The sequence below is a fragment of the Gopherus evgoodei genome, chromosome 11 (genome assembly GCF_007399415.2).
Source record: "Gopherus evgoodei ecotype Sinaloan lineage chromosome 11, rGopEvg1_v1.p, whole genome shotgun sequence".
In the NCBI taxonomy this organism is placed as follows: domain Eukaryota; kingdom Metazoa; phylum Chordata; order Testudines; family Testudinidae; genus Gopherus; species Gopherus evgoodei.
The window spans coordinates 48734168-48752201 of NC_044332.1; the positions used below are offsets into that span (position 1 = coordinate 48734168).

Sequence of the window (18034 nt, forward strand, 5' to 3'; positions counted from 1 at the left end):
TAGCTAGTCTCTTGTTAAAAATATTTTAGAACAGTACAAAATATTACAATATTCTTGACTCTTGATTTTTACTAGATTGCAACCTCCTTGCAACTTTGGACTGATATTGGTGTGGTAGATCATTAAAGCATTGGCTGGTCCATGCACAGAACCCACATAAATGGATGCACTGAACAGCAATTTGGTACTGGATTAAAACATTCTGTGGGCTCATGCATGTGCCTTTGTGACTGATCATCCTAACACAACATGGTAGCATGTGAGTACAAACAGCATAATTATAAAACTGTTGCTAGGACCTTTATCACAGATGTAGATAAGGTGAGCACCACTGTACATTTGGATGCATTGTTCATGGTTTATACTGAGGCAGACAATTCCTACTATAGAGAGCTATAGAGTCTGAAATTCCTTTCAGCATCATGACTTTAAAAATAATAGTTTTGCAGTTAGGCTATCATTTGAACAACTCAATCATCTTCTCCCATGGTTTATTATGCTTTTTCATTTCCACTGTGACACTCTTTGAAGCTTGAAAATAAAATATTTTCCCGTCATGATTTTGTTCTCTTCCATTTGGCACACATCAGCTTTTTTGTGTGTTTTAAATGGAGCTTGAAATTAACAGGTTTTGTTGTTGTTGAATTCTTTGTACCAGAATTACTAGTGATGTCAGCACTGTTCTGGAAATAATGCTTCTTAGCTAACTTCATCTAAAACCAGTAAATGGTTCACCACTACACATAGTGCTTCTATCTAAATCCAGCAGAAAGAGTTAATGCACACTTTCTTCAGTTGCTCAGGGAAAGAATCGTGCATTTCTTTTCCTTTATTAAAAAATAGTTTTCAATTAGAAAATATTTAAATACAGTATTTAAAAACTTGCACAGATGTGCTGAAAAGTAATAAAAGTACAATCACTGCAGGATGTAGTAACCCTGTTTTTAATTTTTAAAATAACATCTGACCTACATGCCCACCCTTCCAGTTTACAGACACCTATTTAAAAATTAGACCAAATGTTCTGGTCTAAACAATTGGATATCCTCAATGTACTTCTTGAATATCCTCAATGTACAGATAGAACTGTTGAATTACTAAAAAAGCAAACAAAACCACCTTTTTAAAGACAGACTTCACATTTATCTCACTGTCACTTCCAGCTCTTCAGTTCAGGGTGTAACTCTGAAGTTATAGCAACAACATGACTAAAGCATACCATATTCGGCCACAAGCAAGACCAAAGAATAGCACTACAGCAAGCTAAAACAAACAATATAATAGTAAAACTACGTTCAGGAATTCCGACTATTCTACTGAAAAGACCACCTCTGATCTGCCTAATGTACTTTGCAAAAGCTCAACCCAATCTGCCTTAATAAAAAAGGAAAGAATTTAAATGAGCAGCTAAACAAGCAACTGATGCAGAATGGAAAATATGTGAGCCCATTAGGCTGAAGGAAAACTAATAATCTGGCAGATCTTTGGTGTACAGCCAACAATGTTAGAGGGAAATAGTAACTGGGACAGAAAAAAGGATTTTTTTTTTTATTTTGTCTGAAACAAGACAGACACAAAGTTTGGAAATCTATATGAAAACATAATTATAAATGGCTGCTACCATGTGCAGTATCCAACATGTATGATACAAAAACCATTTAATATTGTATTTCATGGTTATTCAAATTTCTATAAGATGCCAATAATATCTACTGGAGCACACAGTTGCGTGTTGGACTTTGACTCTGGAATCTTATCCTATAAAGATCACCATTTGTCTTGAGAGCATGATTTGTTTTAAACATCATAATGGGTAAATGCACACTTCCAGAGCCTACATAAAACTGCTTCCTAAATGAATATTCTATGGAAGTATATGCATAAAAATATCTAGTTTTCAACACTAGGCCTGTTTTTCAATATGTTTCATTACCTCAGCTTTAATGACACTTGTAAGTGGCTTTCTTGTATTTCCTTTGTACATTCATTTTCAGAGGTTTATATCTTGACCAAGGATCTGCTTTAGGCTGACATGTCCTTTCACATTACTTTCATCACATAAACAGTCTCTCTGAACCCCTCCCCTATCTCCCCCTCTTTCACAGTATCCAATTAAAACCTCATCTCCTAACTTTAAGCCATTCATTCAAACTACACCACTCTTAAGAATCCATTTTTATCTTTTGTGTTGCCCCTGACCCTCCCCATCCTTCTGCTTTGCCAGTGATGCTAGCTTTGTGTACGGGGAATCTCCCTGCCCCATCCCAAACTGATTTGATTGCTAGTATTCTTTTCGCTCTTCAGATTCCTTCCTTAAGACCCACTTCTGCCATCATGACTATATATAACAGGGGGCAGGCAACCTATGGCACGTATGCCGAAGGCGGCACTCAAGCTGATTTTCAGTGGCACTCACACTGTCCAGGTCCTGGCCACTGCTCTGGGGGGGGGGGCTCTGCATTTTAATTTAAAAATTTTAAATGAAGCTCCTTAAACATTTCAAAACCTTATTTACTTTACATACAACACTAGTTTAGTTATATATTATAGATTTATAGAAAGAGACCTTCTAAGAACATTAAAATGTATTAATGACACGCAAAACCATACATTAGAGTGAATAAATGAAGACTTGGCACACCACTTCTGAAAGGTTGCCGACCCCTAATATATAAAAAAATTTTAAAAAATCAGCCACTGTATATTGCCTAAACTGAGGGACCTCCAGGAAAGTCAATAATTAATTAAAAAACTATACAAATATATTATTTTGTTATTAAAAATTATATAGTTGAAGGCCTCCCTCTCCCACCATCCTTTATATGTTGCTTGTCTTCTTTAACAAGGCTTCTTTGGTGCATGTCTGTCTTTGTGTTTGTACAAACACAGTGAAACCCCAACAATAACCAGGCCCCTGTATGCTATAGTAATATAAATATTTACTAATTTGCTTCATCACACAATGAATTATCCTCTTCTCCCTCCCAAAAGTTGAAAAAAAATAATTTTGCTATTTAAATTTCAAGTAAGCAATTAAAATTAATTATGATCCAGCTGATGATGCAAGTATATTACTAATACGTATTAATAATGCATTTCAAAATCTTCTTATAGAGCTGATGTGAAAATGCTAGGTTGGAGGCCTTCACTTTCTAAGGTTGTCATTTAGCTACAAAACATATGCACTCCCTGATATGACTCAACTACAGTCCAGAGACACCCCTCGCCTAACCTCTAAGGAGAAATGAATAATTTAGTGCCAATACATATTCAATCCTTAGCACTTTTCTGAGATGAGGATGGCAGTTATAGTGGATTTATGTGACGTGGAAAAGTTCTATCCTAACAAAATCCTATTTAGTTCTGACAGAAAAAAGCTCTATCTACTACTACACGTGCAAAGGGCGGAATGAAACAGAGCTGGTGAATAAACATACTGCAGAAAAATCCCCACAGCATGAATTTTACTTAGAAACTGAGACTGGCATTATGGGTGTCCTTTCTGGTTTTAAGATACAATAAAAAAATGAAGATAGGATAAAATTACCTTAATGGCACAATGATTTATATGAAAAACACAAATATTTCAACAATACTAAAAACTTTGGCTGAATAATTTTATGTTAAAGGACAAACACCAAAAAGCAATGACATTTTGCACTATGGTTCAAAATCTGAGTTGACATTTTCCAAAAAGGTGTGAATTTTATCAGAGTAAAAACATTTTCAGCTTCAAATCTAAATCTTCTTTTTTACTGAGTTTTTAAATCTAAACAGTGTTAAATATAGATCTCTAAATCATACTACATGCAGATGCATAGAGACAGAGATAGAGAGAGATATTATATGCAAGTGTATCAGCCACTATGCTCAGATCCCTTTAAAAAGGGGGGGGGCTTTTTGAAATACTGAAGGATCATAAAGTTTTACCTCCAATTTGCCAGCCTTCTGCTGAAAATAAAGAGAATACTGATATTCATACAGGAGGTAAAAGATTTTGCAGTGGGGCACCAACAGAACATAGACTTTGGATATGGAGAAGACCCATCTAATTCCAACTCCCTGCTAGTCTTGTTTTTTCCCCACAGTACATTTAAATTTATGGCACTGTTTTAAAAACGCTTTCAATTTCAAACATCCCATTAAAAGAAGCATTAGAACACTTCAACATTAATTCCTTCCAAGAGTTTTTAACATAGCTGTTAAATATAGTCTTACAACACAATTTAAAAAGCAAAGTGAAATAATGTTTGAAAATCATGTATTTTCATTCTCCACTGTTTCAGACACTCCTAAGCAGTATCATATCTTTCCTTATAAGTTTTATTCCTCTTTATCTGGTAAACACTGATTGGTTAATGTCACTGGAGCTTGAAGATGACCAACTATGTGTGTTTAATTCTTCATTCGTAGTCCAGCATCAACTATGTCAACTAGACAAAGCTCCAGGAGTAACTTTTTTGAGTTTCAGTTGCAAAAGGTCAGGACCTTTTCTTAGACGCTCATGAACTGCATTACACAAACTGTATCCAGGGTTCTTATAAAATTAACTGCTATTTAACTCTATTATAATAAAGATACGTAGCAGCTGTAGCTCTTTAGCTGTGATTAGTATAAAATCCTTCAAATCCGGACTGCTTACACAGCCACCCAATAGTTTTATTCAGTTGATTAACTCCCAACTGGTTTGTCTCTAAACTATTCATTTCCTTTACCATCTCCATAAAATAAATTCCTTGCATTGTAGGTATGGGAGAATTAACTAACTAAATCAAAGGATGACACGATCAAAATGTTCTAAGAGGCTAAACCATTTTGAAATGTAAGAACTGACATGTGCACAGTTCCTCATGCTTTAGGGCACTCAACATATATAGATGATAATTTATTGATTTGACACTAAGAAATCTTATGTGCTTAGACTGTAAACTCTTCAGGGCATGGACTGGGTTTTCTGTTTTACATATTTTGCAGACTTTTAAAAAACTGTGTACGACTACAGTGTTAAATAGAACTACCGCAATATGACAAGCTTAAAATGCCTAGTCCATCACAAAATACAAACTGGACAATACTGTAATAAGATTCTCAGGATGCCAATACACTTTTAGACATATCAGGTGTTTAAGATACTAAACTGCAATGCAAAGAAAAAGAGGCAGAGATACCAGCTGGAGAAGTCAGGCGGTACAGAGTACGTACATGCTTGTAAAGAGTTTCCAGAAAGTTGAAAGAGAAAAGTAAAGGGGAAGAGATTGCAGACGTATAAATACAAGATAAAGAGACAGATGTGAGGCCCAAAGGGAAAGAGTGTGGACAGAAGAGAGACTGGGAAGACAGAGCAACAGCATGAAAGGACCCTTTAGCTTTTTCAAGGCGAGGAAAAGAGGAATTGAGAGGAGAAACCTAGGAGATGCTCCCACTTAGCTTCCCCTCACTGCCATTCCATCTCACCTCCCATTCTATCAGATCTCCACACATCCATCACCTGACTGGATTCCCATTTTGAGCAAGACACCATTCTAATTAATATTTCTTAAATAAACAAAAAAAATTAGGAGGTGATTAGCCCTAGTGCTAGTGCAGCAGGCCTTCAAATAAGTGGATCTTACATATGTTAACTATTCTAAGTCAAATTAAACCATTTTAAATGGATTCAAAATATACAAACTACATTTAATGAAAAAGAAAAGTACACAAGTTGAATAAGCATATTGTAATAACACTGGCTAAGTGTATATGAACATGTCTCCCCTTTAGTGATCGGTATACAGGCTTGTGTTTTTGGTACTGAAAGTCCCAAGTTCTCTTGCTATCAGTGACCATGGAGCAAGTGTATGGATGCATTCTTAGATTTGGCACATAAGCATAACAAAAAATAAAGTAAGAACTAAAATATTTATCTCCCCTTCACTGAGTTACAAGAAATTATTTTCCTCTAATCAAGAGAATTAACTACCTCTTGAAGTGCTCGTCTACAAGTTATTGTATGCTGAAGACAATGTACTCAGACGATTCAGATTGAACTGCAGCGTATGTAACTGAAATGTTTGCCACAGCTGCCACAAATTACAGGCTTTTGATCAGTCTTACTACAAAGTGGGTAATGTTTCAGCCTACATCTTCCAACCCCCCTATATATCTGTCTATCTTCATACAGAGATGCTTTCTGAAACCTCTGAGGCTGTTCAAATACCTCTGTAGTAGGCCTCCCAATGATGTTCTTATCAGTCCAGTGACCACTACACCAAGCACTTGATGACACTCCTGTGCTGTATGTAGTCCACGGTAGGGTAGGGACTACAGCACAGGACTACATGAGGGGGAGGGCATACTCCTCAGCCGAAAGGAGTATGACCCAACCTCCAATTCCGATGACAAGTCTTCTCTGGTAGCCATGGAGTTGTGGTTGCCACCAGTGCTAGAGATCGGTGCTGAGGCAGAGTGCTTTCATTGGGGCCAGTATGGTCAGTTTCCCTCTCGACGGTACTACATGGCCTGGAACCAAGCGGCCAGTGGGGACTTTGTGGTCCCTCCTGCCCCTAGTACCGATGCCACCGACTCCTGTACTATTGGCAATGGCAGTACCAAGAGTGCTAGCAGGTTTCTAGTGACAGCACATGTCTCTGGCTTGGATGGCTGCAATGGTACTGGTGCCACACCGTCCCTCTGGCACTGATGGTTTCTCTGGTACCAGACTCAACAGTGCCAGTGTAAGGGCCAAAGCCAAAGGTGTTGACTGCAATGCCAAGGCAGAGAAGTGGCCTGACTTAGGTCACAATGCGCTCTGCTTCCCATGCCTGGCCTTCTTCAGAGTTGGGGAATGTCCCCTCTCGGCTGACAGCTTCCTGTGCTTTTGCCTAGGCACTGGCGAAGGCAAATGGTGCTGGGACTCCTGCATGGTGGGAGGAGTGCTCCTCACCGATGCTGAGGTGCTTGATGTCAGGTCTGACTGGCACAGCTTGGAGGAAGGTATCAGCGCCACCTCCAACAGCAGGAACTTTAGCCTAGCTTCCCAGTCCTTTCTCATACCGTATTCAAAACTGCAGCAGATCTGACAGCTATCCCTGACGTGAGCTTCACCCAAGCACTTTAGGCAATCAGAGTGCAGGTTGCTCAAAGGCATAGCCTTGCTGCAGGAGAAACAGGGCTTGAAGCCCAGTGACTGAGGCCTGCCTCAGCACTGGGAATGGATAAAACTCTGATAACAGAGAAAAAAACTAATTATACTAAGACTAAAAACTATTTAAACACTAATGATATACAACTATTAAGAAAACAAAGACCACTGAGAAAATCTTCCTGTAGCAAGGACAGCAGTTCCAGTGACCATCTGGAGGGTAAGAACAAACTGAGGGGGAGTGGAGTCAGCTGGGCCCTTTATACCGGCGCTATAAACGTGCAACACCAGAGCCGACCCACCGGGTATTACTGATGGGATAATTTCCAGCAGCTATGCTCGGGACACGCATACGCATACACATACAGTGGAATGGACATATGAAATCACTCAAAGAACTCCTCTGTCATATCTCCCACTTCAGCCTTTAACCCATTTACTACTATGCTTCATCACATCCTCCTACAGCCCTAAATTATCACCAAGCTTGCTCTTTCTTTTGTACATCTTCTTGTGGTGAATCTATGTTCCAAATACACATCAGCTACACGGTAGACATGTGATACTACTGATAGAAAAAGTGACCTCTGACAGCCTACCTCCCCCCGCCCCCCAAACAAAAAGAAAAAATCATCACAGGTTTCTACCACTTGAACTACAGGAAAACTTCAGCAACCACTGAACAGCGAAGTTTTTAACCTCTGCAGATCAGCCAATAAAGGGTGACAGAGCAGGTCTCACATTCCATCCAGTAGACGGCAGTGTTACAAATACACTATCCGGTACCTCATAGGCATGTCATCATCCTTCCACTGTTTATTCCTGTTATTTTTCCATGTTTTTAACATTTATGCAATTTTTCTTTTTAAAACAAGCACACACAAAACACAGTTTCCCTTGGCCACTCTTTACTCCCTCTTCCAGCCCTTCCTATCTTTGACACCTTCCAACCACCTACTTCACCAACCTCTCTCTCAACAGTGCTACAAAGGCCTGTCACCTTTCAAAAATTCCTGGGCAAGATATATTAGCATGATACATTTTTAAACTGAAGTGTTAAGAGCAGAGTTAGACAAATTATGGAGTTTTTTTTAGTTCGCTGGCAGTAGTCACTGGAGCAAGGACGTGACCTTGAGTCTCTCTCATCCCTATGTGAGTGCCTTATCCACCGCGATTTTTTTGTCCAGCTCTAGTTAAAGAGTGTGCAGTACAAATATCAGTTCACATAGGCACACTGAAAATGTGTGAAGTTTCCAGAGTGCATAAATTAGCATATCTTTTCACAAGCCATATTAATCTGATGAGATCCAATAATTTTTTTAAAGTGTCTTGTCTATTACAGTCCCTTATTTTCTTCTATATATTATTTCTTATATTTCTTAAATATAATATTTCTAAAATATCCCATTTTAAAATTGCTGCTTAATTCTTTCTGGGCTTGTTCTCAGAAAAAGTGGAAGTGGGGTGCCTCAGGGTGGTTCCCTGATTCAAGGCCATTCAGCCCTGGCATAAATTAGGATTGCACAGGGATGGCCCTAACTCTCTCCACTGGCATAAGGTCCCTCAGGTACCATACGCCAATGGAGGATTAGGCTCCATCTTGCCTCCTCTCCTCTCTCCCACTTGTATTTCATCCCCAGAACACCCTCTGCCTGTCCCACTCCCCCTGCTGTTTCCCTTACACCAAGCAATTGGTACAAAATGGATTTACACAAGCAGAGAATTCCCCTGAACAGAATTAATTCAACACTGGCCTTCTCCAGATCTTGTATGCTGCTTACACAGTGGCCTTATGGAACCAGGAAATCCAGTCCTCTAGCGCAGGGGTTCTCAAATTCCCAAAGCATGGGCTACAGCTCACAAGTTTCTTATTGACAGCTCCCCTCATAAGCCTCATTCCCAGCCCATTCTCACCTTCCTTTCACAATCGTCATCATATCTTTGTACCAATAACTGCTCTTGCTTACATGGACAAAATCAACAGGAAAATACTGGTGTGTTTATAAATTTCTTTTAAATCAATTTAGCAGCTAGAAAGAAGGAGAAGCAGCCAGCACCCTGCAACCAGTCAGTTTTCCAAAGAGTACAGTTTGGGAACCCCAACTCTAGCTCCATCCTGTCAATTTTTTTCTCAATTCCTCCTCCCCATTGTCTTTTCAACAGTTTTCTTCATTAGTGTATTTTCCTTGTCCTGTTTAATTACAATTCCTTTATGCTCCGTTTCCTCTCTGTCCTCTGCTTTAATAAAGCCCTTTCTGAACTTGCATGCACTCTTCACCCCCACAAATAGTGAATGTTTTTTGGGGTGGGGGGAGTCCTATCATACCTCCTCCTCCCCCGGCAATTCTCTAATAGCAAACATGCTCCAATGGACTGAGTAATAACGCTGAAAGGCAGGAACTCCCAAGTACTACACTTTTATCTTCATCCCTATCTGTCGATAATTAGGTCCTTCAGAGACTCTTACTGCAAGACCCAGGGCTGTCCTTAGGCATAGGCAGAATAGGCAGCTGCGTAGGGCCTCACTCTGCCTGGGGGCACCACTCTGCAGGCAGCCCAGACAGTGTAGAAGCAGGGCTGCTGGGTCCTAGAGACAGCCGAATGCAGCACAGTCTGAGGAATGGGATTGGCTGCTGGGGTCTCTGGGAAGGAGCTCACCTGTGAGTGTGACTCTTTCCCCCCAGCTGAGGTGAGGTGAGGCAGGCTCTGTGGCTCTGGAACCAGTATCCTTTGTTGTCCCCCATAACATCCATTCTTCTCCCCCTCACCCCACGGAGCACCCCCTCCTTTCTCCCTCCTCCCCAGGAGCACCCCTCTCTCTCTCCTCCCTCCCCTCCGTCAGGGCTGGGTTGGGTGAGGTGCTGGGGGTAGGTGGGAGGAGGGCTGGCTGCCTGCTGAGGAATGAAAGTGAAAGTAACTCACTTCCTCAGCAGGCAGCCAGGATTGGAATGTCACACAGGGCGTGGCTGGGGTTAGCCAGATGTGTGAAAAATCAGGATAGGGGATTGGGGTACAGTGATCAGATATCCCTATTTTATAGGGCCAGTCCCAATTTTGGGGTCTTTTTCTTATATAGGCTTCTTTTACCCTCCCCCCATCCCTGTCCTGATTTTTCACACTTTCTGTCTGGTCACTCTAGGTGGGGGTAATTGGTGCCTATATAAGACAAAGCCCCAAATATTGGGACTGGCCCTATAAAATCAGGACATCTGGATCTGGCCACCCTAACTGGGGAGCGCCTCTCCCCCGGGCTGGCAGCTGCCAGTGATCCATCTCATCCGGGGGGAGCTGCACAGGGCAGGATGAGCTGCTGTGGCTCCATGGGTGCCCCGTCCCTGAGATCAGATGCTGTGCTAACTTCACCATGGTCTGTAAGGCTGGTGATGGTGCCACTTGGCGTGTGATTGGACCTGAGGGTTTGCTGCTGCGGGCTGAGTGGGCTGGTGGCGGGCTGAGCAGGGCCGGTGGGGGGTTGAGTGGCTCAGTCTGCTGCCAGTCTGGGGTGCCAAAGGCACTCAGCCTACTGCTACTCCGGGGTTCCGGCTGCCGGCCCCTTGCCAGTCAGGAGCTCAGCTGCCAACCCCACTCTGCCTCCTGCCAGCCTGGGTGAGCAGAATCCCAGGCTGGTAGCGGGCTGAGGGGGGGTTTGCAGCCGGGATCCTGTCTGGCAGGAGTTGGTGGTCAGAACCCCAGACCAGCAGCGGGCTGAGCAGGGCCTGGGATCCTTGTCTAGGGTTCCAGCCACCAGCCTGCTGCCGGTTTGGGGTTTCATTTACTCAGCTGGCAGTGGCCTGAGCAGGACTGGTGGCCAAGACCTCAGATAACAACAGTAGTTTATTTATATAATATAGACATAGAGAGAAACCTTCTACAAACATTAAAATGTATTACTGGCATGAGAAACCTTAAATTACAGTGAACTTGGCACACCACTTCTGAAAGGTTGCCGACCCCTGGTATAGAGTGACCATATGTTGTACTAAGATTCTCCTGCTTTTTTTTTCCCCTGTGAGTCAGTATAACTTTTGCCAGCCCAGAAGTTGGGCAGCCAATGTTTTACGTTTTCACAATGTTTTCTCCAACCTTCATAAAGTAAATACATAGTTAATATGAATTAAAAAGGCCAGGAACACTTCTTAGTGAAGAATCAATCTGTACAGCAGATCATGCCCACAGACAATCCAGAAAAGAAATTTGAGGTTGAATTTTTTAATGTTGTGATGGATAAAGCAGTATCTGCTGTTGATGAAAGGTTTAATACCTTGCAAGTACACCATGAACAGTTTGGATTTTTGTATGACATAACTAAATTCAACGAAATAGGAAAACAAGAGCAACTAATGACAAAGTGCAAGAACCTAGAGAGCCTTCTAAAGCACGGTGATAGTTTTGATTTAAATGGACTTGAACTGTATGAAGAATTGAGTACAGTGTCATCAATGTTGCCACATGCAAAATCGGTGATGGACATTGTACAGTTTATTCATACCCGCAAACTTGTTGACATATATCCTAATGTGTACATTGCCACTCGTATTCTTTCCTGTAGCAGTAGCATAAGGAGAACGGAGTTTCTCCAAACTAAAGCTCATTAAAAACTATCTCCGCTCTACAACGAGTCAGGAATGCTTAACTGGTCTTGCTATTCTTGCAATCGAACAAGACACGACTTTGTCTTTATCATACGATGACAATTATTACTGATTTTGCAGCCAAAAAAGCCAGAAAGATTGCTTTTAATTAAAAACAAATCTTTGTTTCAATACCTCTTCATATAAATTTCCAATAAAATTTTGATAAATTAAAAAAAATATATTATTTGCATCATTCTGTCATGTCAGAATTTTTTCTATAGTGCTAGTCCATCAGCATTACAGTGTGCTTAATTAAGTTAAACTGGTTTTAATAACGTGAATGTGGCAAGTTTTCCAATACTGTAAGCTTATGTTTGCGTTGCTAAGAGCAGATCAGGCACAGGGGCACCAGTTTAATAATCTCACCTAGGGCACCATAAATCCTAAGGTCGGCCCTGGCAAGACCTGTGTGGACTTCACACACTGCCTCCTATAGCTAGTCACATTTGCATTAGACACGATGATGAAGGCAGGCAGAGCAACAACGTGAAGGCCACTGGGAAAGGAAGGACATTTGAATGGTGAAGCATTCTATTAAATTTTTTACAGGAAGATGGGGTGTGTGTGTGTGTGTGTGTGTGTGTGTGTGTGTGTGTGTGTGTGTGTGTGTGTGTGTGTGTGTGTGTGTGTGTGTGTGTGTGTGTGTGTGTGTGTGTGTGTGTGTGTGTGTGTGTGTGCGCACCTATCTGCATATCAGCATTCTTATGCTTGAAATGCCTTGTCAAAGAAGAGGATCTTGCAGTATGTTCTGAAAGTGGTCAAACTCAGGATTAATCTGATCTTTGACTGAGGAAAAAAAAAAGGGAAAGAGTTGACTGAGGATTTTCTGCTAATAATCTATATTCATTTCTCCTCCCCATATTCCACTTGGATATTCTGATAAGAGATAAATCAAGTGTTGAGGGGCTTACAAAGCTTAAAATTTCCCTTTGCTCACCCAGTAATTAAACCCCTCCTGAACCGCTCTCCCCTTGCAAGACAAGGGACGTTGAGAGAGACAGAATGCACATAAAGCAGCCTTGTTCCAGTTTCCAAGGTTTGTGCAAGAATTAGCTTCAGCACCCTGTAATGGAGCAGAAACACTGCAACACAGGTACATGAGTTTTAATCAACTAAAGTCAAGCTCATAAGGTTATGGATTGGTTGGAGAAAAGAGGAAAATGTGTTGAGTGATTTCAAAGTGCCTGATGGTTAATAATGGAAAAGCAAACTGGATTTTGTGGAAGTCCATTAAAAAAAAAATACTGAAAAGTAAAAAATCTCATCTGTATTGTTTACGCATTCAGATCACACTGTTAAAGGCAGCTCTCCATCACTGCAGAGACTCCGGCATTTGCTAAATTAAAAAAAATGCAGACTAGTTTTCCTAGGCAAGTATAGTTAACAGAGAATGGTGTTTTCAGTCAGCTGATTGCTAAAGCACTGTAGTTTACTTTCATAAGTGTTAATGCATCCATTTTATGACTATATCAAGTCAGCAAAAAGTTCAGAGGCACCAAACAAAAGCCTTCATTTAACAAAATCACAGCCGAAAACCCCAAAATCCAACATTACCCAAGGATGCAGTTTGTGATCTATTTAAAAAATTGTGTTTTATTGGGAAGTGTTATCTGATGTTATATTAGCAAGGAAGAATAAAAATGAAGTTTTTGTGTAGTACACAGAGATGAAAAACACCTGTCACTCTCATCTGCAAAGAGACTGCTTGGAATCATAAAATTAGACTGTTTGCAAGCCACACTATGCACATTTCAACTACTTAAGTTAAATTAATATGGCTATTCTTACAGCCATATTCTTACATATGCCTTGTTCACTGAATAGTTTAAAAATCTATTTGCTGACCATGAAAATGTGCACATTCTGCACCTGTAACCTAGCTTGAATTGACTAGGCAACTTCCCAAGTTTTTATTTATTTTTTTAATACAAAGACTAGTTTATAAAGTCAAGCCATTATTTTAACAATCAAATTGAATGCTGTAATGAAAGCATCTCTTTGGGAACTGCTGACCTCAGAGAAAAATCTGTAGTTTCATTAAGAAGTTATTCATTTATATACTGTGTATAAATTTTATCTCCTACTCCATTTATTAAAAAATGGTTGGGCTTCTTCTTAAGTTTGGCATTGTCATTACAAAATCTTTTGTATTCTGATTTATTGTGAATTTCCTGTGATGAATATACAAAGCAGTTAAAATCAAATTAAAATCTCTTCCAATAATCTTATGTAAGCAACTCTCATTAGGAAAAATAAATAAAATACCTGTTTCTCCCCACAATGCATCAGTGTTATTAATGTCTATTTCATGTTCCTTTTCAACCCCAAAGAGGTAACGAACCACCTGTCAAAAACAGTTAAAGAAATTAAAGAGTTAGAAAAAAACATTATCTTGTCATTTTGCTGTGTACACCAATTAGTAAAAGTTTCAGCAATGAAATTGCTTTTCTCCTAGCACATAGGGACCAAGCAAAAGTTAATATGTGCATAAACCATTAGAGTAAGTTCAGTATTATTTGGGGTACAACTTCATTTTATGATTAATTTTCTACTCTATAAAATCACTAAAAATCATTAAAAAAGAAACCTAGTGTATTTCTATTAATCATCTTAGGGTTAATGATTTTAATGAGCTCCTCAGTATTCCAGCATAATCAAGGACAGACAATACAATAAAAGGAGAGCCAGTTTGGCCTAAATCCTGTAAGGCTTGGTTAATACCATGTTTTCCCACAAGGAATACAATGCTTTCCACTCCAGTTATAATTTTAAAAAAGCATGTTTTTAGACCCATCTTGAATAATGTAGACTCCCATGCCCCTTCTATGCTCACTTTACACCACAATTTTTAGTTGCAGCCTTTAAAATCTTTTTCCACTTTAGAGAGTTATGCTGCTCAGTGCGGACACAGCATAACTTTGTTCCAAGCAGGGCTTGTTTTTTTAAAGAACACTCAAGACCTCTCTTGCAATGGTTTGTTTAAAAAGCATTTTAATAAAGTTATGCCATCTTAGCACGAGCAAGTACCAATAGCATTCAGCGGCTTCCTTAAATCAGTTTCCTAACAGTGTAAACTGAAGTGTGTATAGGACCATTGAGACTGCAGTAAAGGAAGTGGGGCGAGGGAGATAGAATCCACATTAGCAGAAGTTTGGGATGTCACCAAAGGCCTGGACAACATTGGTGGGATGTGGCGGGGGGACTGATCTAAGATACGCAACTTCAGCTACGAGAATAGCATAGCTGAAGTCGACATATCTTATATCAACTTAGATTGACTTACTTTGTGTTCTCGCGGGGCGGAATCGATGGCCGCCACTCCCCCATTGACTCGGCTTCCATCTCTTGCCCTGGTGGAGTTCTGGAGTCGACAGGGAGCGCGTTCGGGAATCGATGTATCACATCTAGACGAGATGCGATAAATCGATCCCCAACAGATCAATTGCTACCCGCCAATCTGGCAGGTAGCGTAGACATATACAGGATGTCAGAGGGGGAATGGTGTGGAGAGGAGCCCCAGGCTGCATGAGCACTGAACGAATTTCAAGAACTATTGTGTGGAATATATGATGGATTAATTCTATTCTTTACATTCATCTTAAAGTCAGAAAATTCTGTTGTACTTTTTCATACCCCCTTGGTAGAATTTTTCCAGCAATGAGGAATTTAGCTACCCTATTGCCCTATGAAGGTTGTGAGAGGGCGAAAAGGCAGAGCTTTTAGATGGCAAGAAAATGTTTTGGTACTGAATGATTAGCGTGGCCTGTTTTGTACTATGAAGGAACTGGCAGGTTTCACCTTCATCAATGGATTAGAAATCAACTTTTATTAGTGTGAAGGAATTTCTGCCTCATCTCAAATTTACCACAGTCCTGGACCCTCTACTCATTTTCAGAGCACTTCTAGCTTTTAAATCAAAAGGTTGCCAGGTCTGTCAAGGCTCTTCTCCTTACAAAACAATTCTCTACCCTACCTTGAATAGCAGACAGTGGCAATAAATTCCAAGGGTGGCAAAAGACAAGTGTTTATCTTTACCTCTCTTTTAGCCCAGTTTCTCAAGTCCTGGGTCCTACTCAGGATTTAAACCAACACTGTTCACATTTCATACTACTCTGCAGTATTTGTTATTGCAAATTTGTCATTATATCAAATAATTACACCTTCAACATTTCAACCAGATCTTCAGCAGGGCATTTGGAAGATATTCTGGCTAAAATACTGGATCCATACCTACCTAAAAAAATTAGTGAGATAGAAAATGTTGCAAAATAAGTTTGAAAACCATATGTTAAGCGTAGAAAGAAACTGAGATAAGCAGCCATGACTAAAATAAAACTATGATTGTAATACACATCTGGGATTTCATTCTCAGCCCCCAATATGTAAAGAAAATATACTGAACAGCATAATCACTCTGTCCTATCACCTTCTCTATGGTGTCTCTAAATCCAGCTTGCAAGATGCCAGCATGCACAACAAGCTGCTGCTCTCTTTTTTTTTTTAAAACATACACATGAACAAAAACAACCCTATCAGCCCTCTACTAGAACAATTCTACTGACTCAGCATTCCAAGACACATTTTAGAAATCACACTCTTGCTTTCATAAACATCTACAACAGATATTAAATATCTCTATTCCTCTCCCTTCATGTTTTTAGCAGTTGCCTCCACACCCTCTCTTCAACTTTCACAATATTGCTGGGAGAGTGTTCTATTCAGTTTCTGCCTTCTGGAATATCCTTCTTCTATTTCCCATTCGCACGGATTCTCCGTCATATTTCACAAAGATGTAAGACCTCTTCTCCCTTAATGATACATATTAATTCTATTATTTGGTAACCTTAATTCTTTAAAGCATTCTGGAATACAGTCAGACTATGGAACAGAGATGTCGGATTAGTGAAAAATAATGATATTCTAGTCATACTCCAACAAAGATCTCCAAAAATTATGGATTTTTCTGCAGAAATGATCATCAGTGAGACACTTAACCTAAGTGACAATTTAAAGGCAAGCTTTAAGAGTTAATACACCATTAAGATAAATGGAGACAGCTCACATGTACTATCTTACTCTACCCACTGATATAGATTATATGAAAGATACTACAGAAAATAAAGTTGGCTTGAATACACTTTTTTGTGAACTGTGTTTCCTGATATATAGGGGCCTTATCAAATTAACGGTCCATTTTGGTCAATTTAATGGATCATAAATTTCATGGTTTCAGCTATTTAAATCTGAAATTTCACGGTGTTGTAACTGTAGGGGTCCGACCCAAAAAGGAGTTGTGGAAGGGTGTGGGGAGGTGATAAGGTTATTGCAGGGTGGTTGTGTGTTGCTATCCTTAATTCTGCATTGCTACTGGCAGTGGCACTGCCTTTAGAGCTAGGCAGCTGGAGATCAGCAGCTGCTGGCTGGGAGCCCAGCTCTGAAGGAAGCACCACTGCCATCAGCAGCAGCTCAGAAGGAAGGATGGCAGGGTATGGCATTGCCACCTTTACTTCTGTGCTGCTGCCTGCAGAGCTGGGCCCTCAGTTAGCAGCCACCGCTCTCCAGCCGCCCAGCTCTGAAGGCAGTAGTGCGAAAGTAAGAGTGGCCATGCTTACTTCTGTGCTGCTGCTGGCGGTGCTGTCTTCAGAGCTCGGTGCCTGGCCAACAGCTGCCATTCTCTGGCCACCCAGCTATGAAGGCAGCGCAGAAGTAAGGGTGGCAATACCATGACCCCCCTAAAATAACATTGGGACCCCTCCTGCAACTCCCTTTTGGGTCAGGACCCCCCATTTGTGAACGCTGGTCTCCCCCATGAAATCTGAATAGTATAGGATAAAAGCAAACAAAAAAAACAGATTTCACGGGGAAGACTAGATTTCACAGTTCGTGACACGTTTTTCATGGGTGTGAATTTGGTAGGGCCCTACTGATATATAAACCGTCAATTTAGGGTGGGATTTTCAAAGAGGCCTAAGGGATTTAGGATACCTAACAATGGGTTTTCGGTGCTTAACTTCCTAAGGACTCTTGGAAAATCCCAGCCCTAGTACACACAGAATATCTCTAATTTTTGAAAAATTACTAAATGCTTTAAGCACAATGTTTTTTCTCTAAATCTAGTTTTCTCATGTCACTGCTGATTGTATGATGTGGCAAATCTTAGATTGGGAACTAAATACTTAAAAAAATAAAACTCTTATCTGAATATTCATAGAACCTGAAAATTACAAATATGTAAAATTTTGAGAAGTTAATCAAGATGGTGTTTTCACCTGCCAAAATA

At 40.3% G+C, this 18034-nt stretch overlaps 1 protein-coding gene and 1 long non-coding RNA gene across 4 annotated transcripts in view; one reads left to right on the forward strand and one right to left on the reverse strand.

Annotated features, from left to right (window-relative positions):
• The window catches only part of LOC115659342, a 77345-nt gene that overhangs the window by 29960 nt on the left and 29351 nt on the right, over nt 1–18034 (forward strand). The gene's annotated exons all lie outside the window — the stretch shown is intronic.
• The window catches only part of TANC1 (tetratricopeptide repeat, ankyrin repeat and coiled-coil containing 1), a 195289-nt gene that overhangs the window by 22956 nt on the left and 154299 nt on the right, over nt 1–18034 (reverse strand). For all 3 annotated transcript variants that reach the window (XM_030579279.1, XM_030579280.1, XM_030579278.1), the window contains one exon: nt 14020–14098. In XM_030579279.1, coding sequence (XP_030435139.1) covers nt 14020–14098 — 79 coding nt within the window. The remainder of the gene's footprint in view (nt 1–14019; nt 14099–18034) is intronic.